The sequence below is a fragment of the Aulonocara sp. 'chitande type north' Nkhata Bay genome, linkage group LG7, assembly GCF_057382095.1.
Source record: "Aulonocara sp. 'chitande type north' Nkhata Bay isolate Kocher_YH1m ecotype deep benthic linkage group LG7, A_spYH_male_GT1.1, whole genome shotgun sequence".
Classification (NCBI taxonomy): Eukaryota; Metazoa; Chordata; class Actinopteri; order Cichliformes; family Cichlidae; genus Aulonocara; species Aulonocara sp. 'chitande type north' Nkhata Bay.
The window spans coordinates 54,365,171-54,391,912 of NC_141350.1; the positions used below are offsets into that span (position 1 = coordinate 54,365,171).

The 26,742-nt window shown below is 38.3% G+C and overlaps 1 protein-coding gene across 4 annotated transcripts in view; it reads left to right on the forward strand.

Moving 5' to 3' along the window:
* Positions 1–871: 871 nt before the first annotated feature.
* Positions 872–26,742, forward strand: part of mast4 (microtubule associated serine/threonine kinase family member 4) — a 99,690-nt gene continuing 73,819 nt past the window's right edge. For all 4 annotated transcript variants that reach the window (XM_086301379.1, XM_086301380.1, XM_086301382.1 and 1 more), the window contains exons 1-3: positions 872–1,404; positions 17,881–18,034; positions 23,709–23,836. In XM_086301379.1, the coding sequence (XP_086157505.1) occupies positions 1,156–1,404; positions 17,881–18,034; positions 23,709–23,836 (531 nt within the window). In that variant the 5' untranslated portion in view covers positions 872–1,155. The remainder of the gene's footprint in view (positions 1,405–17,880; positions 18,035–23,708; positions 23,837–26,742) is intronic.

The window sequence follows — 26,742 nt, forward strand, 5'->3', positions numbered from 1 at the left end:
TTTTATATAAAGGTGTGATTCAAAAGCTATCTGTTATAGTGGAATTGATCTGTTTCACTGATGCATAAAAAAGCTGTTTGATGAGCTCTTTAGACTGTGCAAAATAGCTGTTACGCTCTCAGTGACTTCTGTCACTTGTGAGCAGTTTCTCCACATTAAAATGAGTAAAAACCTGCCTCCTGTCCACCATTACTGATGAGCGTCTTAGCAATAGGGGTGCTAGGCATTGAATCCAGAAAGGCCAAGGGTTTCAAAATTAATGCATTTGTGGACTGTTTTGCAATGAATCGGTAATGAAGAATACTTTTATTATAATGTTACATACTACTGCGCTGCCAATGCTAAAAGATGAGACACTACTGAACAGAAAATATGAGTGTACATTTAAGTTTCATGCTGTAAAAAATAACTATATAACAAAATAAATACATAACTACATAAAAAGAAAAATATCTTGAATAAAAAGTAAAATTTGTTCAAAGATTTATTTATGTTTAGTAATCTAGTAAAAGATTTAGAAATCCCTTGGTTCAACTCATTTTTATGTTTAATCTTTACATGTTATTTTTGTTTGTGCTCCAAATAAATTCACTAAATATATTAAAAAATTAATTATTGCCCCCCCTTTTTTTTCTTCTGTGGTCCCATTAAAAAACCGTGGCCCCACCCTGGTCCCCCTCGCAAATTTCTTCTTGAACCGCCAATGCATCTAAAGCTGGTTAAAGCTATCTGTAGAGAGTTTGGCGGCTGCTGCGATCTGATTGGTAAACCCTCGCACGTTGTGGGCGGGGTTAGTTTTTGGGCAACAAGCTGTACTGGTGCGATAGGAAGACACAGACAGCATGTGCACGCGCTGATTTGGAAGTCATGAGCGTAAAAATCCACAGAGGCTCCTTCTAACCGAAGCGGACACGTCTGCTTGGCGGTAACGCTGATGTTAAACAGGGTCTAATAATGTTTTAGTCGATATCACCAACTTTCGACAACGTCGTGACTTTGGTTTTACTCGAACAAGGAGAAGCAGAAGAGAGAGAGGAAAAAAGAAAGCCGTGTCCTTTAATGGGCTCGCGGCTCCTGACCATAATGAACCGGACAGGTGTGCTTGCAGGTTAATTAATTGCTACCTTTTGTTTTGAAGTAGCAGAAGGCGACGCAATGGAGAAGAAAGAGTTTGTGGTGTCTGAAAGCGGCGGGAGCCAGTTGTCGTCGGGCTCCCAAACCTTGTCTGAGGGGGAAGAAATGACGGCTGCTCTGGACATTAAAGTTTATGGTGATGGCGAAGACAGGCTCAGCTTGCACTTTGAAAATGTGAACGAGGTGGAGGACGGCAGAAATGTGGAATCTGACAAGGAGACCCCAGGAGATGGGGAAGAAGACGAAGAGGAAGGAGAGGAAGACGAAAAGGTAAACACAGTGATCTGCTAAACAAAACAAGGGTCGACTCAGACACGCAGAAAACCAAACGATTACCCGATTAATTAATTATAAGCACATAGAGACTAGATGGCAACTGTTTTGGTTACCGGTTATTCATTTAATTTTCAAAGCGAAAGCTAATACCAAAATAGTAACTGATTCCAGCTTCTCAAATGTGATACTTTCATTCTCGTTTTTGTTAGACATTCAAATAAAATGTCCGTAATAAAAGTTATTTCCATTGATATACACATCCAATTAATTGCCCCCTCATCCAGCAAGAAAGCAACCACTCCTGAGGAAGGTAAACTCATTACATTTGGTCCTACAGTCAAAATATTTGTGAACCAGTTGATCAGCTGTGCTTGAGCTGGGTTACACTCCGTCATGACGTCAGTGCAAAGTTAAACTATTATTCATGCTGTGTGCCCAGTTGTCTTCATCCACTCAATTTACAAGTTTTCAAGTCGAGATACATTCCTCAGCACATGCGCACTGCTCTGTTTTACTGCAGCTCCTGCCTTTTTCAGAGGCATAAATAGATCATCTGTAATTAAATGCCTGTCAGTCTTCCCCACTGCTTTGGAGGTGTTTTCTCAAACCTCAAAGACAAAGACTGTCTGGATGGACATTTGGACTGCATCCAGTCCAAATCTGCCCCTATTTTATAAACCAAAACAATGTTGGGTATGGCTTATATCCAAAACTTGAAAAAGTTATGTATTAAATGAAAGAGGGCAGGTTCATCGCAAAATGCAATGTGATTTTAGAGCAAATGTGTGTAAATTGTTTCATTGTTAGCTCTGTGACTATGCTGTAACGCTAACACACAAATGGCACAATCTGGGACTTGCTGTTGTGACCCCAAGTGGTGCTCATTCAGGAAACAGATGAGAAAAATGAGGAAGACAAAATACATGTATCAGCCTTTTAATTTATATAAGGCTTTACATGGATTCTTCTGCAGACTGGTTTAACTTGCTCCAGTACGCACAATGTAGCCTGGGTGTGTTTGACTATTGCAAGCTCCCGACTGACCCATAAACATTTTCCAAGTCATGATATCATGCAACATTACTTAGGGCTGTAGGTGTGGTTGACAAAAATGCCATACGTCTCATTTTTGAGGCAGTAGGGAAATACAGAAAATTTGTGTAATGATTTGCATGTCTTACTTCACACGTTTTAACTCTCATATCTGTGTTGGAATCAGAATACCAACTGATTCCTGCACACCAATCAGATTCCTGATTTCTGTGTGTAATTATTTTCATTAATTATAATTTGCTGGTTTTTAAAATGGATAAATCAGTAATTGAAAGCATAACAGACTTTCCAACACACACGAGCCCAAAGACGATGCCCCTGGGTTGGTGTCATGTTTAGTAACAGTGATGCTCAGCTAATTTAGTTGGGGTGAAAAGCAGTTTGAGCTGAAGTGTTACAGACGAGGAGGCAGACGAGGAGGCAGGCCTGAGATTGGTCTCTTATTTCACTTTAGCTTTACTGAACTTAAACCAAATGTAATCCATTTTTAAAAAGAAAAAAAGAATTTGCCTTAATTTTGCAAAAGAGTCACACAAAGCCTGTGCACATTTCTCCAGACTGCTTTCAAATGCCATTTTGAGGTTCATTTTAAACCGTTGACCTCTACTGTGCTGGCCACAGAAGAAACAATGTAATTTGACCTGGTATACTGAACTAAGCCAACGTGTTGCTGCCTGGAACTCCTCAAAGCAGGTCACATAACCTGTCAGTGCAGAGAAGCGTTCCAGTGGTATTACTGTAGGGTTAATCAAGAACCCTGACTAATGACCTTTTTTTGCCCCTGGGGGTTTAAAGAAGGAAAGTCTTCTGAGAACTCGTGTGACATGACTTCAGCAGGCTGAGCAGCTCAGTTACTGTTCGGTCTCCAGACTTACTACTGTTTCAAGTTCCAAAGATGGTATGGCCATGTTTCATAGAGTAAGTTTCCACATTGATAGTATGATGCCTGTCTTCCTAAGATCTCTGTACAATTGCATAGTGCTTCGTTCCAGACGTCTAAATCTGTCCAGGGTTGTGGGCAGTGACAGAGAACGTTATCTACAGTCAGGACAAGATTATCCCACGCATAATTCTTCTCTTTTATGCACAAGACAACAGAAATGGATGAAAATGAGCAACATACAGTTCAGATTTATTAACAGAGTTTGGCTCAAGCTTGCTGTATGTAAACAGTTACTGGGAAAAGGTTAAGATTGGAAGTATTGCTACTGGTTGCACCTGTAATTCACTGTCCAAACACTCTGTATGGATGTTTATAAAGCACTTGTATGTGTTTCATAGTTCTGCAGCATTCACTTGAGAGGCCAGCATGTTTATCAATGTATCTGGAGTATGCAGCTGTTAACATGACCTTTTTCAGTTTCCCATCAGTCTGATTTAGGGCTGCGAATAGCTGCTATTAATTAATCACTTCTTTCCTTGATTTTATTTATTATTTAATATTTTTGTTCTTGGGTGTTCCCAGAGTAGCTCTACATGATTCATATTTATCTGATATTGAGCCTTGGTCTAGTCCCTTACGTCGTCTTCTCTCTGAAACGAGTCTTTTTGTGAAGTCTCTTTTTTTAGTATGTTTTCCTTTTAAGGCCACCCTCGCTTTGAGCCAGTTGAGTTCGGATTGGTTGCCCCTCACTAACTAAAGATTTAAACAGCATGTGGGTTGGGCTTCTGTGCTCGTCCCTGGAGCCACGTTCCTGAGAAGACTCCATTATGGTTAATTACTCTTGCTATTACACAATAGTATAAATAGTAGTAGGTTCACTTCTACTGAGGAAGCAATCAAAATACTTAAATATGAATTTTATTTAACAAGTGTTAAAGCTTTGGAAAAAACAAACCCTAAATTTTAGACCATGGCCCAACATTCTGTGCTTCACTTGCTTTTAGAGGTGTTACAGATGACAGCTATCCAAAGCTACTGTCCACACAGTCTTGACTCACTGCTTCCTGAAGTATGAAATCTGTCAGCTTGTTAATCATTGTTTTCTTTGTCTTTATATATCCTGCTGCTTTTATGCCCTCTCATAATCATACATTCTGTTTCCTACTTTCTCATTTCTAACTATCCTGTTGGGTCAGCAGAATATGGATATTTCCAATTGTTCATTTTTTAATAGTGTTCTTCCCTGGCTGTTGTTGCCATAACAAATATCCTTTCTGCAGAAGGATACTAAATATTTCTTATCTTTAGAATTCATCCCCAACTCTGACACTTTTAATCAGTATTCCCCCTAGTATACGATGTGGATAGATTGCAGGGACTTGAGTCAATTAAGAAGAAAAATGACAACTTTTGCTATTCTCCCCACATACTGAAGTTGGCACTTTCTGACTTCAATAAAGAAAATATTTCATTTTTAGTCATTAAACAATCCTTAAGTGACTGAAATGGTTTTTGTAAAAGAACATTTGATAATGTTTCATTAGGAAAGAGGGTGCACAGAGAATTGTTTGTGTCTGCAGCTCACTTTGGCAATCTGGACATTTATAGCAAGCTTCAGCTCATTGTTCACTAGGGATGGGAATTGAGAACTGATTTTGTAGAGAACCGGTTCCCAGTAGTCCAATTTCTTGGAATGATTAGTCTGTCTATCAATCCTGCTTACTGGTTCCAGTTGTACTTGCAATACAATCAGCTGATTTCAGTTTATGTGCCGGAGGAGGAAAATAGTGGCGGAGTCTGCAGCGTGGATATGAACATTTCCTTTTTTTTTTTATTACACCAAGGACAAGAGTGCAGTGATAAAATAGAAACTGCACCAGGAAAGAAACAGTTGCTCAACGGCTGCTTATACTGCTAACACAACTTTGGCTCTTTGCAAGGACCTGCACAGACAGCATCCTAACACTAAGCTAGCCAAGAACCCAGAGTGATGTTAAAGCTGAGTGACTGCAAACTGCAGCCCAACAGCCAGACGCTGAAGGCAAGGCAAGTTTATTTGTATAGCACAATTCAACAACAAGGTGATTCAAAGTGCTTTACAGAGACATTAGAAACAAGAACAAATAAAAAGCATGATTTAAAATTGATTAAAACAAGCAAATAAACTAACTAATTAACAAACAAACAAACAAACAACAGTATATAAAATCAAAACAGATAAAATCAGAACAGTAGATAAAATCAGTAGTTAAATGTAAGTTTTGAAATTTAAGCTTAAAGTGTGGATTTGGTGCTTTATTCAAATGCAGCTGAGAACAGGTGAGTCTTCAACCTGGATTTAAATAAACTGAGTGTTTCAGCTGATCTGAGGCTTTCTGGGAGTTCAACAGGTAACAAATTGATGAGGCTGTAGCCTCCGTTTCTACCTGTTTCTGCAGTAGAAAACAAAGAGGGGAATACCTCCCACATACACAAACATTTGATTATAATGTCTTTATATGCTGCTTAGTGATGGTGGTGACTCTTGACACGGAGCCGTGTCCATGAGTATATGTATTACCATGAATGGTGTAATGTATGGGGCAGTCAAATCATTTACAACTAGCTTGTTAGTCAGCTGTGAAAACAAACAGCTCGTTCTCAGCACTTCCCTATGGAGCAGTAAAGTCTGAATGAACTTTGTTCAGATGAGGACTAACCATGTGTTAGACTAAGCAAATTTCATCACCGAGACGATTAAACAGCTGTAAGGGTGGTGTTTTTATGTCAACATGTATCATGTATGACATGAAAAGATGTGTCTATTTGGCTATTTGCTTTTAAAGAAAAAAAAATAATTCTTTATGCAAATAATAAAAAAATGCAGCCACTGAGACAAGTATGGAAATTGGTTTATTCTCACATCTTAGATACACTTTATAAATATTAGATAACCTTTCTGTCTGTTTAAACACACTTCATAGCCAAAGAATTTTTCTGCATACACTAGTGCTTCATGTGATATGCTTTCTACTACACCTCTGTCTACAAATGCAGTTTCCTCCACTGGCTTAGCCTTTAGTTTCATAGTTTGACTGTTTCAGCACTCAAATGAATTCATCAAAAGTCAGCTATTCTGATAAATGACTAATTATGAGTTTCAACACCACAGGGATAAGCTGCTTTTCTCTGATATGAGTTGACATTTTAGGAAGTGTTTTTCATAGTTTTCTGACTTTTATCAGCCACTTAATTAATCAAAAGGGTTCTATAAGGATTCTTTCTTGAATTATTACGCAGTTTTCTACTGGGGAAATGGTTGTCTGTCTCTCTTTGTTAGCCCTGCGACAGACTGGTGACCTGTCCAGGGTGCACCCTGCCTCTTACCCTGTTGTAGATTGTGCAATAGCAACTGACACTGCTTAGGGCTATAGCTGACTCTCAAAGCAATTCATTGTTTTATTTATATATTGATTTTAAAAAAAAAATCCCACAATTTAGTGTCTGTCCTCATACTTGTTACCCTGCAGCAAGTATTTTTTTTAGACAGCCAGTGAGTTTCAAGGTTGCCCTTTTTACCTTATGAAACTAATGGAAACCAGCTGCTAACTGCAAATTGCGTTATTTCCTTGGCTTAACAGTTTTTTCATGATGCGTGTAGTGAGTGAACTTTTAAAGTATTCTGCAGACAAGAACAGACAGGTAAAAATTAGTATGCAGTGTAGCTGGAGCTGGGTTGGGCTGTGCTGTGCTTGCTTAAGTAATGACTCAGCTGACACACACTGATGGCTTGGGTGCAGTAATTTTCAAGTTCTGCTTTGGATTGTGTAGTAGACACTTTAGGAAAGAAGTAGATGATCGTATGTGAAAAATTTGGATTCCTTAATAAAATTTAAATTGTCACGTTTTTGTATATGTTTCAAATTGAAATCTTAACTTTCAGCAGCTACGTCCACTTCCATCTCAACTTGCTGACACAATCCTTGTTTGTTTATTCTGTGAGGGCCTGTTCCTTGAAGTGAGGTCATCTGCTGCAGATTGCATCAGTGTTTGCTTGCGTATCAATATTTGCTTCAGATTCATGTTTAACTCCCTCTCTTTCTCTCACCAGCGAGTCTAACCCTCTAGTGTTTCCCTAAATAAGCAGTCGTTCATTTAAGCAGGCAGCCAGTCAGGGTGATTAGACGGACATCCAGTGTCAGTGTATACTTTGAGTCTAAGAGGATTAACAGAATCTGGTTAAGACTCTTTTCCTCCTACGACAGGCTGTCTCTCTCTCTCTCTGGGATCCATCGGTGATTTTTGACTTTTCTTTCGTGCCCTTTCATGTCTTTTGCAGTTTAATCCGTATTCCATGTCTTTAAGTCTGTTGCTACCCAAACAAAATGTCGCTTGGTCGGAATTTACCTGTAAGTTTGTGTACATCGTCTGAGGGAAGCAAGGTAAGACACTGATTGGATTGGGAAGTATTCAAATGTATTCTTCTGTGTTTTTATTCTTGGTTTGTTAAATTATATGAATTTGATCCTATTCATTTGTTAAACAAACAAGCTTGTTTGAACCTTATCATTGTGGAATTTGTTTTTTTTAACTCTACAGTATAGTAGATTTAGTTGTAAACACATCATTTTGTGTTATAACTTCATATTTGATGTTGATATAGTCTTTATATACAATTAATGAAGAGTATTTTATAGGAGTTTACAGTAGGCTGTAAATAAAATCCAAGTAAGAGTTAAACCTTATGTAACCAAACCAACTTTGAACTGCAAGCATATATTAAAGAGAGCCCTAGATAAGAGCAGGACTGATTGTCAAGGTGAAGTGTTAAGGTCAAATAAACACTAGCAAGGTCTGTTCCTCTTTCCTAAAAATATGCCTTTCTGCCTAAGTAGAAAAATAAATTCTTATCTGTAACATATGTTTGACAAAATTAAGCTGCTGCTGACTCTAGTTATCATCAAACACAACTCTGAAGACAGTACTTGTTCACTTGTCGTCTTATAGTATTTTTCTTGCCACAAAATCTCACATGGGCATAAGAGATTTACAGATGTTCCTGAGCCACAGGTATTGGATGCTGTGGTGGTAGATGGTCAGGAAGTACAGCAGGTCATCTCCTAATCAGAAAGTTCGTCGTTCAAGGCCTGGGTCCCCCACTATGTACACCAAAGTATCCTTGAGCAAGATAAAGAGATAGTGAATCCAGAGTTCCTCCCGATGCATTCATTGGAGTGTGAACATGCGTGATATGTGGGGCGATTGTGGCTCAAGAGTTGGGAGGTCGCCTTGTAATCGGAAGGTTGCCGGTTCGAGCCCGGCTTGGACAGTCTCGGTCGTTGTGTCCTTGGGCAAGACACTTCACCCGTTGCCTACTGGTGGTGGTCAGAGGGCCCGGTGGCGCCAGTGTCCGGCAGCCTCGCCTCCGTCAGTGCGCCCCAGGGTGGCTGTGGCTACAATGTAGCTGCCATCACCAGTGTGTGAATGTGTGCGTGAATGGGTGGATGACTGGATATGTAAAGCGCTTTGGGGTCCTTAGGGACTAGTAAAGCGCTATATAAATACAGGCCATTTACCATTTATATGAAAGTGCTTTGAGTGCTCAAAGTCCACTAATGTTTTTCTAAGACACTCTCCAAGAAAATATGACTTCCTTGGTGGAAGTAATAATGCATGGTGTGATTCTTTACAGTGCTGAAGCGCTTCGTATCTTAACACAGATGCTTGTATGAAACTGGAGAAGGAAATTACTATACTGTGTTTTTCTAAGTTTAGATTTTGTCAACACAGGAAACTGAATTCCCATGTGTAAGCATACAAAGGTCAAACAATCTAAACCAAAGTTATATATTGTTCAGTGTAAAGTGTCCATTTCAGGTAACTGAAATATACATTTGGAAAAGTGTTTTGCATTTGAGCTGTGAAAATTTTAGGCACCGTTATTCTTTTGTGTAAACATCAACATCCTAAGAGCAAAGACTGTGAGGGAAGAGAGTTTCAGGCCCGATTGGAATTTGGGAAGAGTTGAAGGCAGATGCTGGGTGATGAGGTCGGCCAGAACAGAGCTTGCTGTACTGCAGTTGACCCTGAGAAAGAAACGAACGAACATGTTCAGAGGTCCACTGAGTTCACTTCACAGAAATGTTTTGTATTAGCTACACACTATAATGAGACTATGTATTTGCTAAACTCTAGCAAAATTGACACCCTGAATTCCCCATCCGAACTCCTCTGGAAATAAAATGAGGTAATGTTACATTTGCTGAACATGCTGCTTGGTTCTTACCAAAATGATCATGTTGGTAATGGTTAAATTGAAAGAACATTTTAGAATGGCATGTTGGGTAAGCAGTCAGTCAAACAAACAAGGGTAACCTAATAATGTTGTGACTAATGTTCTGAAATCTCCTGGATCATCATGCGATGAAGCCCTTTTTTGACAGGGGGCACACAGGTTTAAACTTTAATCTTTTAGTGCAGTTTTGCATATGTATCTATCAGTTGTACAACTGAGTGCCTTTCCACAGCATTCTCCTTAAAAACAAAGCTAACACAAGTCAGAAGGAGACTGAATTTTCAAGAGCCCGCCAACTTGCCATGCCACTAAGGTGTGCCCTTCAATGAAAACTCACAATTTGTGCACAATACCATCATAAGGGCCTGATGGTTATAATCACCACTTTTGAGGTGGATGGAGTCAACCTGTGAGGAGTGCATCAGACTATAAATATTTATATATCCTGAATCCCCCTCTAGGTGGGACCAGGATATGTAAATATTTATGTATCCTGGTCCCACTCTAGGTGGGCATAATGGGCATATTAATCTGTTCAGGTTGGGACTGTCATCATGCCTGTGAAGTTTGGTAAAGACTGGGGCAGATTTCTTTGAGTTAGAGCAATTTTGTGCTTCATTTCGAAGCATCAAAATTCACCATGCCGCTGGGGTCATGCTCTTTGACAAAAACGTTTTCAAAGGAGCCTAAAGCCAACTCCTTAAGGGCTTCCTGGACAAATTAAGATTTTCAGCCACCTCAAAACAAACCCCAAAGTGTAAACCATGGCTTTTCCTGTACCCACTATGTAACGCTGTTGTCAAATATTGCAGTTAAAATGTGTTCAGGGGCGGAGCCTTATCACACGTGAGAACATTGGTCTGGATTTGACAATTTATGTGTGAATGAGAGCGATTATCGGGGATTAGACTTGCATTTAAACTACACTGACCAAAAATCAAAGTGTGTTGTATTTAGCCCACAATGTAAAATCAGTTTGATATTGCTGGTATAGATGTTAATAATTAATAATAGTAAAATTAATTTATGCTTTTGCCTAATAACCGTTTTAGTGGTGTGTACAGTACAGTCTCCACCTGAGCTCACCATCTTGGTGGCGCTCTGCCTTTTTGCTCTTCGTCTTGTTTGGGTAGATTTCCACATTAAACTCTGACATCATTGTTTCTGTTCTGCTTCTGTTCTGTTTTTTCTTAAAAAACTGGGGGCTTCATGGGCTTAATGTTGTAATATTTTTTTTATTTACACGTGGGCTCCTACATAAGTTTGTACTGCATATCTATTTTTAGGCTCAAATGTGGGTGAAATGCTCGTATGGTAAGCGCAACATTATAATAGAGTTCAAATGACTTGACTGGTTGTAGCCCTATCGGAGCTGAAGTCACTTCATTGTGTAAGATGACAAAATACCACCTGTGTTATCATGTTTATAATAAAACTGTATTAGAAGATGTAGATTGCGACTTCTAAAGCTGCCTTGTGTCATAGAGGCTCCAGCCATTTTCGGCAAAAGTTGTTTTTTTTGTTGATGAAAACTTACAGAATTGAAGGGGAAATTCTTTTTTGAGCTGTAACCATGTTCTGTGTGTGACTACAGCAAGTGAAAGGTGTTCTCAGTGGCTGCTGGATAGAAAACAATGGCAGAGAGAGCGCCTGGTAGAACACAGGATAGCACAAACTGAAAGGGGTAAAGTGTGTTGCCTCTTGATCTACTAGGTTTCTCTTCCTGTTTTACTGTAAATGTGTATTCAGGGTGTCTTAGTAACCAATGAAGACAGTAATAACAATTTGTTCCTACTTTTAAAGGGTTCCTTTCATCTAAGTGAAATGATAAACACGACTTCACCACAAAGCCTTCAAAGAGAATTAATGTCCTCCTTTGTGAATGTTTGCCAATTCTCCCTTTGTACAACTGATGCCTAACTTCAGTGTGGAAATCATCACTGAATCCACTTTGATAAGAGGGAACTATGCAAATTAGTGAAGAAGTTGATAAAATTAGTGGAAAAACATTAACACTGGTGTTTACGTGTTTGTACTTGTGTTTTCATAGCTACGCTTTGACGTCTAGTAATATACAAGTATGTGAACAACACAGTTTTTCTTGGCCTGGACTACTGGAAGATTCATTACTCCACCTCTGGGTTGGAGTTTTTGTTAGCACTCTTGCACCTTAGTCTTTATGTTTGTCAGTGTAATGTATGAAAGTCTTCCTACATTCTTTGTCATTTCTTTTTTAATGCTTGTGCACCTGTACAGAAAGGGTGTCCTTCCCACTTGCAGTGCCTTTAGTCTTTGTCGTGTTGTCCGGGAAAGGTTCATATCAGACCCAGAGGCTGTCCTGAATTTTAACTCTGTTTTCTGCACTGTCAGCCTGATTCACTGTTCAGTGAAACTGTTCCCTCTCAGCTGTGCACAGTTAATGCAAATGCTCATACTTTAATTTCTCTGCCAAGACAGCCATGTGTTTTTAGCACTGTTTGTAAGTCAGTATGGTTACACAGAAACCACCTGGCCAGATTTCATGAAATTTGAGAGGTGAAGTCAGGGCAAAGGAAGGAACCGTTATGCTTGTAATCATTTATTATACTGCAATTTAGAATTACAGTATGGTGCATTGGCCCTGGTAGAGGACTGAACTCTGATTGTTTTCTGTTACATTCTTTGACATCTGATCTGATTTTGTGTTCTTGGCTCATTGCTTTTCCTTATTGACCCTGAGTCTGTAATAACAACTTCATGTTAATTTGTTCTAACCTCACTTCTCACAGTGCTCTCAAATACATGCAAGATTAGATGTAGACCAGTGTGGGAGAACCACAACGGTCCGTACCAGTCAGAATCCTATGAGGAACCAGTTGTAACTAAGGGTGTGTTTTTATATGTAATAAATGTCTGTGGTGAAGCGATGAAGCTGAATTGTTTGTTCTGGTAGCTAGTTGCAAAGTAAATGATGGGTAGTATTTCTTCATAAGCCAAGTATATTGACAGTGTGCAAAGCTCCTCAGCCTGTGACCTGTTGTGTTTCCATGTTCACAGTCTGTGAATGTAGCCTGTTTGTAGATGGATGGTTCATGAAATCTCCTGCCAGTTATTTTTCTTTTTTTTTGAAAGTGCCTGCTCTTTTACAGCTTGTAGAGCAAAGCACATTGGCTCAGTGTTTACTGAGGTATCTCAAGTCCAAAGTCATATTACTGAATGTGAATGCAAATGGTTAATTTTAGCTGGCGATATGTTAAATGAGCTAAAAAACAGAGGAAACAGAACTCCAAATGAATACAAGTAATGCTGTAAATACTGTATAAATATCAATATTTTAGCATTAATTTATCTGAAAATCTGCTGTCAGGTTCTTAATATATTTGCCTCCAATACTGTTAAAAGTGTTAAAAGTGCAGGTGTTGCAAGGATTGATTATTAGTGTTACACGTTTTTAAGTTTGTTGAATGAAAGCTTAGTTTCAAGCAGTGGTTTGTAGACCACAGGGGTATCATGGTGCCAGATCGTGTAATCTCATAATACGATCAAGGTTACAGCGTTGTTTGGCAAGTATTGGACAGTAGTCTCAGTTGAAGTAAAAGTAGCACAACAGCCAATGATAATGAAAACATGTCAGTAAAAAAAATATGGTCTTTATACATGCAGGCTGAGATTGCCTCATTCTTTAGTTAGTAAACACAACCAGCATTGTGTTGTGTAGCCCACCTTCTTTGTTTTTGCTTTGGCAACAAAAGCCTATTGGTACTGTACACTCTGTGTAAGGCCGAGGGCGAACAGGATGATGGAGGAAGGAGGCTACAGGTCAGGTTTGATCCTGCTCTCCAGAGTTCAGCGAGGCTCTGCTGCAGGTAGAAAGGAATGATGGGTGAAAGGGCACTGCTTGCTGCCAAAACTGCAATGTGTCCACACAGAAAGGGAGCTGCAAATGGCTGGCTGCTGTGTCTCATAAAATGTATGCAGATGCTTTAGTCTTTTGGATTTTTATTTACTTGTACCTTTTTAATAAGCTATTGCGCAGAGTGGATGGGATATAATTTACGTAAATTAAAGATACATTGTCTGGGAAATAGTCACTGATAACTGATATGCTCAACAAGGAAAACAGAAAATATAAAACTTGTGCCAGCTTTGGCATTCCTCCACAAGTTTGCACTGCCTCAGATGGTGCATCATATGTGACATGAAGGAAAACGGTTAGAAGGATAACAAGTCTTACACATTTAAGCCTTTGTAGAGCGTTGGGTCGAAAATTGTCAGATGTACAATCTGCTATGTTATTAGTAGCTCTAGACCGACAGTGAGGATATCACTAGTGGTATCTGGTAGTGGGTTAAAAAGCATATTCTGTGGGTTAAGTAGCATCTTCTATCCTGTACTGGTTCACACGTAGCCTTGTTTCTTCTTCTTTTTTTTCTTTTTTTTTTTAAATTTCTTTCCCAAAAGATTCATTACACAATACTTCATGTTTGATTAGTCTCGTGAAAGGCAAATGTTTAGACTACAGTAGTAGGGTCAAAGTCTGAAGATCAGTGGTGTACAGTGAGTCAATAGCAAAATAAAGCAGAACATATAAATCCAAGTAATCTGCTAGTTATAGTTAATAGGGTCCAACTAACAGAAGAGAACTGCTACACTGCTTCTCGTTTAAAATAATTGATACATATGTACAATAGAAAAGGCCAGAATAAGTCAGAAAAACAGCCTTGAGTAAAAGATGACGCCTGGCAAAAGAAGTTATTGAGAAACAGAAGTTCTGCAAAATTGTACAACTTCCTTTTGCTGTAGAAGCACAAAGCAGTCACGTGGTTATTTTAATCGATTAAAGGACGTCCATCAGGTCATTGTACGTGTGCCACCTTTCATCGCTGGCATTCAGAAGTTAGGACTGAATGATGCAGGAGTTTTCACAAATTGTTTTACGGCATAACCGTAAGCTGCTTATTTATGCAGTGTCTGGTTATTATCTGTGTGCTTGAAAGTTGCATAACCATCTGTTCATGTGTGATTATTTTAAATGTATTTGGCTTTAAACACCTGGGCACTGTTACACCAGCTGTTAGGAAGGTCACAATTTGCTATATCATCACATTAGTTTTAGTCTTTACCAACTATTTCAACATCACTAAATTAGTGTTAATCATACTTAATTAGCTGCTACTTTTGTTTACATATATTAATTACTCTGAATTTTACACACACAAATGCTAGCTGTAATCAGGACAGCTCACTAAATTAGATTTGCAAGAATTTGCAATGTATTTAGTCCTGTGTTGATTGTCTGTGACATGTAGCACCATTGGAGGAAAACTGTCTCGCTTCACTGTGTACTGTACCACTGCACATGGTTGAAATTTCAATAAAGCCACTTAAATATCAGGATTCTTACCTACAGTTTTATTTTTTGTAGCAGACCCGTGAACAGAGAATTATAGCTTGTTGTAGATATTTATGAGGGAAATTGCAGTTACTCCTGAGTTACTCCTTTCAAGCTACTAGCTCCTGAATGACTGCGCGATTCCATTTATACAGAGAGTCAGCTCTACAGTCGCTTCTGATTTCTCCCTGGAACACCTGATTATTAGTATCTTTTGGGAAAAACATTACCATTCAGTATTAGAAACTAAACATGAGTGAACCAATATTAAACTGTAATCAGTATCAGACAGAAAAACCCAAGCATATCTAACTTAAGGATTAGTTTTTGTTTAATATGATCAGTGACTTCATTGTAAACAGCTTGCACAACACTACCTCTAAAACATATTTCTTCATGTACGCATGTTAATGATTTGCATCTTTTGCCCCTAAAACCATTTTAATGATGCCACAGATACTTCCTGTTTGCGCAGTTGTTTGCTTTTGATGGGCCTGTGTTTCAGATTGAGAAACAGTTTCCTAGCAACTATCTTGCACATTATTAAAGTGAGTGAGTCTGTTTTTAATGGTGCAACCTGATGTTGTAAATAAGGATTTAGCAGAGACTGTGCATCCAATCCACATAAAGCTGGTGCAGCCAAATCCTGAGCTTAACAGATGACTGAACCTTTTAGTCTTCAAAGGACATTCAGATAGGAAACTGGAGGTTGCAGTGAACTACAGGGTTCCTGCAATTATAGTGTGATGAAGATGCTTGAGACTGAGTACTGTGTATTGAGATTCAAGTTGAAATCCTTGTATTTTTCGCTCACTTAGCTTATGTAAAGCTTATTAGTATGTAGTGCTACCGTACAGTTTGCATTAAAGAATGAGTTGTTGTTATACATAATCAAAGTAATAATGGAATTGAGGCATATCTAGATAACTTGTAGGCAGTACAGTGGAGCTATACCAATAGCAAGGATGTCCTGGTTTGAGTCCATGGTCTTCCTGCGCCTGCTGGACTTCTCTTCGGCTACTCTGACATCCTCCCACAATCCAGATACATGCTTGTTAGGTTAGCTGGTGATTCTAAACTGTCTGTAGTTGTGTGGTTGTCTGTCTCTCTGTGTTGGCTCTGTGATAGACTGGTAGCCTAACCAGGATCGACTTAATCAGGACCAAAAAAATGTGTAAGTGTAACTCAAATATTGAAGTACAGATGAAAAGTCTTTGTCACGGTGTTTGTTTAATACACTCAGCATTACATGTGCTTACATTGTATAGCAAATTCATTCTGTGAATACACACAGTACATTTAAGCCAGGGGTGTCCAGCTCCAGGCCTCAATGGCTGGTGGCCTGCAGGTTTTAGATGTGTCCTTGATCCAACACAGCTGATTTAAATGGCTCAATTTCCTCCTCAACATGTCTTAAGGTTCTCGAGAGGCCTGGTTACGAACTAATCATTTGATTCAGGTGTGTGGACGCAGGGTGATATCTGATTTAAGCCATCCTTTTCCATGTACTGAACTCTGTGCCACCTTGGTATAAATGCAGTTGATGTGTGTGCTTATACACAGCTAAAAGTCTATGCGTTCTCCACTATGCGGCACGTGGTTTGCTGTTCATCATGTCTAGCAGTTCTACAACTCAGACTGATATGCACAGTGATATTTGCCCTCAGCACAAATACCATATTATGTTTTAACAGCGACCATTACTGTTGTAGAGCCTGGGCGTTTCAAAATCATGAGATCTTGATGGTACAGTCCTGTAAGGTCCTGTAAACTGTCCTGTTACTGTGTGCTTATTGTTAATAATGTGTTTTAGTACCAGTGGGTAACTTTATTGTTAAGTTTATGTATTTAGCATTTCAAAAGTACAGCTATTATTTGCTTATGCTTTTTCTTTCTTTTTACTATATAGCTGTTGCCTTAGACTTCTGTATTTACTGTGAGCTCATGTCACCCTACAGAGGGTTCGTTTTCATTGTCCTTCATAGATTTAGGATCATGAATCATCCCACAGAGAAGCAAAGGGCACTTCCTTCCACAGAGTGCTCTGAGCCTTGTATGTCTTTGTATTCTCAGGGAGGGCCTCTTCCTAGGTTTTATTTGTTCTGAGCTTCATACAAGTTATTATCTCCTGAGAATACAATGGACTTCTGTAATGTGTTGTGCTTGTATCATGAGGAGTGTTAGCAATGGGTTTGTCATATTTCTTGACATAAACAGTTGGGCATTTTTCTTTTAAACATTTCTCATGAATTATGAATAATGAAAGCACACTGAGTACTTAGGGCGTGCTTACATGACAGTCTTTCACATTCAGTATTCTTGAACTAAGAATGACATTTGGAATTAATCAGATGTTGCTACAAGCTTTTTGCTGAACGTTTCTGTTCTGGAAAACACTCTGGCAATTCCCTTTCAAAATTGTCTGAGAAGTCCAAGCCTGTCCTTGGGTTTGCCTGATGTATTTAGACTCTGCAGGTCTCCTTCAGCAAAGAGTCTTTAATGACCAGAAGTAAATTGACACACACACATTCATACAGGATGTGTGTGAGATGGATACTTGCCCTATACTCGATGGGGTAAGTATCTCGCCCGAGATACTATCCAAGCATCCAGAATGGGGCAGATGGGATCAAACTGCCAACCTTTTGATTAGTAGGTGACCTACTCTACCACGTGAGCTACAGCCACCTCAAGATAGAAAATTATTCTTAAAAAGCAACATACTATTACTGCATTACTGATTAAATGCTGAAAAATATTATACAAGCTAAATTCTTTTTTTCATTATATAAAAGTTTATTTTGGATTTTTGCACTTGTATTGCTTTGCCTCCAAGAAAGTTTGCTAAACTTAATTCTTCAATTCTTTGTGCCTTTGTTCTTTTCCTAGTTTGATAACATCCTCTACCCACCCTACACATACCTCAGGAAGTCCAGTAACCCAGAGCTGACACATGGGTTAAGTCCTGCACTCAAATTTAAACGACATCTCAGTGAGGATGGAAGAAACATTAGAAGGAGGAGCCTTGGAGGTGGACTCACAGGTAATGTTTTTTTTAAAGTTCTCACTAGTTTGATTTACACTGAAAGATTGACATCATCTATGAGCAAGTGCTGCCAGATCCTAGCAAAGATGAAAACGTCTTTGGTTCTGGAAAGTTTTCTCCTTTGGGGCTGCCTTTTTGGTTGTTCCTGTATTCCCATAATATTATGACTCATAGTCTGGGTACACAAATAATAAACATATGACATACACTCTTTAAAACCACTTAAGAGGAGAGTTTGTGTATTTTTGTTCAGCCTGATTTCCTTCACTGTAATTAAGTTTTCTCTGTGTAACCAAAACATTAATAAAAACTCCACATGAAGGATCCAGTAAGCAAACATAAAAGTCCCTCATCAAATCACTTAATAATTCCCAACTCAGTGAAATGTACCTTCATGTGTAATTTTCACCACTTCCCACTGCTTGAAAATGTATTCAGAGTGGTTGACCCCAGAGACAGAGGCAACACTTAATCATTCAAACATAGTTGGCTGAGCCATCATGAATAGGTCTTTAATCCAGAACATGTTTTCCCTCTTATCATTAGTGATTAGCAGCTATGGAGATGTTTTTGCTTTCAATTATTAGTGGCTTTATAGTACAGTGGAATTTAATTTATGGTGTTAAGAGCATTGAAAAGTGACTTTAAAATGTATTTCCAGAAGCTGCCTTGGTTAATAATCAGGATAATCCACAGATCCTACTGTGAACAATTTTCAGTGTTAGTGTGTGCCTGTGTGTTACTCTGAGAGAGCATTGCCCGAGGAATTCAACAAAAGTTTCACCCTTTTACAGGAAGAAATTTGAGAATGCATCAGTGATGCATCAGTTGCTAAAGCCAAAACGATTACATCATCATCTGCAGACACCACAGATCCGTCTTAAATACCACCAAACTGGACACCTTGCGAAACTGTAAAACATAACAGCATCGTTATGGAATTATGCGCAGGCTATTTGCTGGCATTATGTGTGGTTTTACAGAACATTTTTTTCTCACAATGAACGGTGAGTTCAAAAATGTTTGGTATCATGTGGCATGTGGTTGGAAAAGGGTGAAGTCATACACTTTAGAGAAGCACTCGGGCCTTTTAACCATTTGAATACATGCAGAAATAGCTGTACTGGAATAGCTGTTGTACATTTAAACACAAGAAAGCTATTTGAAAAATATTTGGCATTAGAAGCAAAGTCTCCATCACTGCGGACCGGTGGCAGCAGATAGCTGCACCTCCCAGAGCCTGGTTCAGTGGTTTCTTTCTCCAGACATTTCTTCCTGTTAGAAGGGAGTTTTTCCTTCTCTCTGTCGCCAAGTGTTTGGTCATTTCATTGTTTTCTCTTTATTATTGAAGGGTCTTTACCTTAAAATATAAAGCACCTTAAGGTGACTGTTGTTGTGTTATATACATACAATATAAATACAATACAAGTGTGAAATAAATAACCTTAATTCCTCACTCTGAGACCGACATTCATTATTTTATGTGAAGGACAATATCACGCTTGACTATAACACTGCCATGGCCCATTTTCACCCATAGCAAATCTTTTAGTCAGGCTCAAATATTTAGTCAGTGCATACCCCTGTGGAAGTAAAATCATAGAAACGGCATACTGTCACTCTCAGAGAGAGCGCTATGGAAAATAAAATGCAACAAACAGCTTCAAGTTTCAGTATCTGTCTGGATATATCAGTGGGTGAACTGTTAGAGATGGAGACAGGTGTCAGATAAATGGAAAACCACTGTATGTTCTGTTATGCTCTGAGGGGCACTTTGCTCATATTTTGGATCTACTTGGAATTAAGAGTTGCTGCTAACAAGTACAAAGTCATTCTCAGTGAGTACCTTTATTCTATAATGTATCATCTGGGATTACAGTAGCTTTATCCAAATGGGATCAGGTGTCGCTCACTCATCAAGACACACAATGAATGTCTTCTAAAAGAATGGTGTTTCATCCTTACACTAGGCCAGTTTAAGTGGTGGTCAGCACCACTTTTTATTAATATGTTTTGTTTTGGGGTTTTTTGTGCTCACTGGCCTTGTTTGCTTCGATTCAGTAATTGGAAGCCCCTTGACTTTGAACAGCTTATTTTTTCCCTCGTGACGTATTTATGGAGACCCAGCTCGCTAATTGAAATGCTAACCTTTTAACATTCAGTAGAAAATTGTTTTCATCAGGTGCAGCTTTGAATAAAAGGATTAGCCTTTACTAATAGGGCTGCATAAAACATAAGGCTAAACAAACTGCACACAGCAAGTTCTCTTTTCCTGACTAGAACAAGATGAGTGTGATGTTTTGGTTTCTTACTCAAAATGTATTTTTCTTGGGTTTTGCTATAGATTATTTGTGCTTGCAGCCTGCAGGGTACTGACTGCTTTTGAAAAGTTGTTGAATACTGTGTGCTTCAGTGATGTATACACCAGAAATTTAGTATCAAAATGGAAAAGTTTTTGAAATCAGTGAGTCTTTAGGTTAACAGCACAACTGCAGACCCAACATGCCTGGGTCAGGGCAGTACTTGCAATCTTTACAGAAATCCATATCATATACTAGGTTTTAAGACTAGTATAGTCAAATCTTTGTGTTCATATAAAAGCTACGGTCAGCTTTGAATATACTTAATACAGAAGTGCTTGAGATATAAACAGGATGAGGAGTGTTTCTGTCCTGGTAATGTGAACATTGTGACTAAACAGTGTAGCTTAATCGCTTAAATTTAGACAAGTTGGACTAAATTGAATTTGAAGGTTAAACAGGTTACCTCTTTTACCCTTCAAGGTTCTGGAAGCATGCATGAACATAGCAATAAGTTAGCTTTAAACAGTGTGTTAAACTGAAGCAGTGTGTGTGTGTAGAGACTCTAATTTGTTTCAGTGTATTACACATGATGGTTCGAAGAGGTGTGGTTGAAAGATCTAGGAAATGACCTTTCAAATACCTGTTCAAAATCTAAATAAAACTGCCCCCCCCCGACACCCCTGTTTCTGAAAGTGTTGACTAGTGTGTGACAGATTTCCTTTGTGCTGGGATGTGATGGGCTCTAGTGAGGAAAACTTTTGCTGGTAAGGAAGGAAGGACTTTAATTTTCCCTCCTCATCCTGTTTGGTCTCCCCTCTGTTCTCTTGGTTTTGAAGCAGTGATCACAGTGCAACTGTCAGGATTACAGCAGCACAATAGGCAGATATGAGCAGATAGTCTTATTTATTACAAAGCGGTTGTCTGACTAAAGCCTAAAACGGATATTCATAATTAGTCTGCTATGGAAAAGAAATGTGACAAAACAAAAAACAGCTTATTTTTCCCTTTAATTTTCTGTAGAACCTTGAGAAGAAAGATGAGACTACTGCACCAGTACTATCTTTATTGCCCAACAACAATAAAAGCTGACATTTCACTGTGTCTACTTTAAAGGTTATTTAAGGGTCAGGTCTGCTGATTTACTCCCACATGGGAGTGAAATCAACAACTGGGTTTCAGAGAACAACAGTTAGAGATATATAATGAACCACAGTGGTTAGCAAAATATTGAAAAGTAAAATAATATGTTGTCATGAACATAACAGAAATGTCTACTGTATGTAACTGATCTAATTAATTCTGTAAATGTTCCAAATTTCTGAACATTGCATTGCACGCTTGTAACGGGAGAGTAATGCCATAATGCAATTACTGCCTATCCTAGATTATACAGTGGTCCACTTCTGATACATCAGATTGCATAATCATAATTGTATTGCATTACTCACCAGCATGCAATTAAGATAAAACATTTGAGAGAAATGTCACAGACACAATGTTACACGTACCTGGTTATAGGGCAGGTAATTGCTACTCGCATGTATACATCTGGTGTTGTGCCCAGCAACAGCTATAGCTGTAGTTGGGCACAACAGAGACATTTAACTAGTGAGGGTATTAAAGCTGAGACTAAAAATAATAGAATCCATGTACTATTATGATGATAGATTTTTATGTTTTTGCTTAAAATAAGATTGCTTTAATCATTTTGATAATCATCATCAGTAGCGCTCATAAAGCTCATTTAGAAAAGTGTTTGATCTCAACAGAAAAGCAAATTTGTTGAATTTATGTAATTAACATGAAATTAATTGGGAATGTTGAATAAGACTGAGTTATTAATGGCACCGTAGCTCATTAATTTAAATGGAAAATCTTTAGAGGCCTTTTCAGCTCCTCTTACACTCGTTGTTTTATCTAATGTCAACATGTGTTTTTCTTTCCAGAAAACAGGAACAGTGTTACGTGACTCAGAGCTTTTTAGCAGGAGTGTAGGTTTTCAAACTGAAAATGAAATTAAAACGTCTTCTGGACATAGATGCATCTTAAATAGCATTATTGTTTGAATTCAGATTTTGCTGTTAGCAATGCAGTGAATTGACAAACTTCCCTTTTTAGCTTATCTTGAGCAAAACATACCTGATAAATGGAGGCCTGCCTTAGGCTAAATGTTTTTGACATACCTCCTCCCTTTCTGTTTTGTGCTCAGCCTTCTTATCTTGCCTTCCTTCTCACTGTTCTTCTGTTTATTCTGTAAACTGAACATTACACTTTTGGATACAAACGAGACATTTTTTTTCAAATTCATGAAAATCCAGTTTCACAGTGAAGTCCACTAATTTAAATGGTGAGCCTCTGAATTAGCCTTCATCTTTGCCCTGCCTTTGTGTGCTGAAGATTTATGATAGAAGATGGGAGATAAAAGTGGGTGAGAGGTAAAAGTAGAATTGCTGCCATCTAGCTGCCATATTCAGCTTTGCAAAGAATATTGTTGTGCAGGAGTGCTGTTATTTTTAAAACTTAAAAGGCAACCCATTTGTTTACTTTTAGTAAACTGTGGTGGCACTGTTAGTTAGTTTCCCCCCCCCCCTTCTTAATCTAAATCCTCGACATCCCGCCTGGCTGTTGGAAATTCAGCTCAGCACGTTCAACAAGAGCAGAAAGATTTTCTTGTCTTTCCTGTTACTCGACATTTGACCTGTAGTCTCCCTGTTTTCTTCCTGTGGTCATGGATTATCAGGCTGTGTAAAGGATTCTGGCTTTAGATTTAGACACAATTGTATAAATTTATTTTTATTTTTTTTTAAACCAGTCCCTGTTAAGAAGTTTTGTGCTTACCTGGTTGAGCAGAAGCCTCTTTAGGCTCCGTGTGTGTCACTCCTGTCCGACTCTCACCCTGCTTTCCAGTCCACTCTGTAACTATTCTGTGCATTAAATGCCAAATGTTATTCTTACAAAAAGTTATGAGAGTAAATTATTAATTAAAAACAAATGAGTGCATAACAATGGTCAAAAGGTTGCTTTGAGGGCCTGTAACTCAGAATACTGATAGTATGAGTGATTAGGAAATGCTTGTGAATGAGCTGGTGTAGTTGGACCTCGTTTAACCGTTTCACCTGTGTTGGGTTGTTTTACTTAAAACTGAGGTAAAAATCTGAGATGAAAGATAAAAAGATGCTTCAAGTTTTGTCTTCTAATTTTTTTTGAAATTATATCAAACAACATTGAATCTTAGCAAGATGGGCGCTTTTACATTGTTGTCCAAACTTATCAAACTAGTCATTTATTTTCTGTAGTTCTCAAATATAATTAATTCAAATTTTCACTGTGCTTGTGTTCAGTGTTTTCTCTCCTGTTTTGTTTTGCAGGCAAATATCTTCTGCTACCCACTAACCTTCAGCAGACAGCTGGCCAGGCATCATCTGAGACGTCTAACCTGGTTCGAATGCGTTCCCTGAACCTTGGAAAGTCAGACCCCTCCCTCACCTCCAGCCTGGTGAGTAATTCATTATGTCAGCCACTGTGAAATCTGTTACCCTGATTCAGGCAGACACAAAAGCCGTTGTTTTGTAAATTTCACTAAACCAGTTGTTCCATAATATTGGACCCCCCGCCCCTCGCATATAAGCACTGCATAGAAGACACTCTGCATATAAGTAGTGTCTGAATATCAGTTAAATATATTAGATACAGTAAGAGGGTTTTTCTTATATTTTCCTCCTGCAGGCAGTCAGAAATAAACATGGTAGCACATATGTCATTAAATGTTCCCGTCAGCCAAACCTTCCCTAAATCCTACTAAAATTTAAAGTATGTTTTAACAAAAACTTTGAAATGACAAAATTATAAATCCAATCAATCCAAAATCAAATTAATCGCAAATAATTGAACATCTTTCTTCTTAATACATAAAGCTAGCTTGCTATTTGTTTTTGCAAGTGTATAATACTTCAAAAAATAAAACAACAGCAAAAACCAAAAAAGGTATAATTAGTTGCTTACTAGTGTGAGCCAATATCAAGATTTTCAGGTAAGTGTACCTCCTGCTGTCAGTGACTGAGACTAACAGTTTTTTCATGGGTTTTATTTTTAGTTTCATGTATTTCCACTAACTTGTGGTCCAGCGAATGACCTGTATGTTTTTCTTAATGACTGTATCCTGTCACTACTGACAGATAATGAAACGCCTAACTGCGTTGTTTGTTCTGTAAATGTTTCTATTTCTGTTTATAAACCGGTTTACATTTCTGCATTTTCTGTTGATACAGTATATGACGGACTGCACATCAGCAACATCAGTATTAATATTGATCAGAGATATCGTACCAGATGCACGAAGGCAATTTTAAACTGGTGCATATCTGTGTAGTTTAAAGTCTAAACATTAAAAAAAGGGGATGATGTTGATTGAGGTCCAGGTGCATCAGTGCTTTGACATAAATTGCGTCATGAAGACAGACCTGACCTTCACTGTGCTCCCGCTCGGTTCTTTCAGATGACACTGATAGATACTCTGATGCCGTATTGTGATCTTATTATCTCAGGACCAAGATGCAATCAAAGGAAGAGGGTAATCTAATGCTGTTAACCTATGAGTCATTTCTGTGTGTGCTTGCAATCGGTTACAGAAAAGGTTAATGTAATAAAAAAAAAAGTAAGGTGTATGTTTGTATGCACAGGTGTGTCTCTGCTTACTTACCGTGAAAGCACATTTTTGCTAACTGATGCTCAGTGATCACAGTGTGTTCACCCTAAAACAGGCACTTGAGGGTGTCTGTTTTTCAAACGACTCATTATTTCATGTTGACAGTGTTTACATTAATAACAGTGCTGCAGTCAAACTGATGGACTATTTTGTCAAATAGACATATGTTATGTAGTTTGATAAACAATTTTTTTTTTTTTTTTAAATATTCTGCTGTTTTTAATCTTAACAAATTTTGTCTTGGTACAAGTCAGGTATTAAAATAGCCGGCCTGCTTCCTTACACTTGGGGGCGCTAGTGTGTTTTCACTATGTGGAACTTAAATACATGTGCCCTTGTGCTTGTAAAAGCTTCACATTTTCCTTTTGGTTATTGTGCTCTGTACATGATTTGCTGTAACTTAATTCTCGTGTGAAGATGTCCTTCAGCTAATGTGTTCAATCAGTTTGACATCTGTGACTTTTATGTTATGTGTTATTGTAACACAGCCAGTGGCGTGTCTAGAAAATTTTTGTTGGGGGGGCCAGGTAGGGGCACAGATTTGGAGAAGGGTGGCAGATTTAATTGGCAGATAATGTTTAAAAAAAAAATTCTACCAACCCTTAACCATAATTCAATAATCCTATAAACCTAATAACCAAATGCACTTTTAACTCTTATTAGAATGAGATTTTAACCACTACGGTGCAAAGTTTTTAGATACTGCGTTGATAAAGTACAAGAGATACAGTACAATCAGTGTTTTGTCAGTGCTTACTCAGCATTCAAGGACATCAATATTTGCATAGTATTTTTACTGACATATAGTGCACATATGTTTTGGGCAAAAACATTTTTGAAAATTAAAATACGAACATTTGTAACAAACAATTGACAAATTAGCCATTCCAATGTAAAACTTTATCTGCCTGTTAAAAAAAGAAGATAATCTTCTCACAAACTGGTGTTTGATTTTGAAACAGGAAAAAAGTGGGGAAACAACTGAAAAGACTAATATTTGAATAAAACCTGAAAGCAAGTAAATACTTTCTATGCTGCCTTATGGTAAACTTTGGTAATATTGATAAAGAACAACACTGGCTGATGATGAAATACAGTCAGCTGGCATGGTGACACTGCCAGTATTAACCTGCAGGGCTGGACTGGGACAAAAAAAATTGGGCTTTTTTACTACAGACCGACCCACCAGGTATTAAAGCCATAAAGCCTTTGAATGAAAACAAATGCTGTTGTGACAGTGATGTACAGTCTTGTTGGTATATGTATGATTTCTATACATTTTACGTCAGATAAAAACTTTGGTTGTAAGATTTAGATAATTATTTAATAAAAACTAGGTATTTTAAATGAGAATAAGAAAGAAAAGTATTTCTTTGTGCCCACCTTTCCCTGTTAATGCCCTACCTGGCCCCCCTGGCAAAACTTTGCTAGACCCGCCCCTGCAGTTACCAGCTGTCAGCTACATAAAAAAGGATCCTGGTGTTATTTATCTCTCAGAAACAGTTGATAACTTCCCTTCAACTCATTCATGTCACCTAAAAGGTAAACCTGTTTCTCCATCACCTGTTCAGCTCTGATGATCCAGTAAGGACATCTCCTGGTTTCATCTTCATGTTTCCCTCTCACCACATATCTAAACAGACATCATGACCAGCAGCTTTACAGCTGTGGCTCCAGCAAACATCAGCTGATACTAG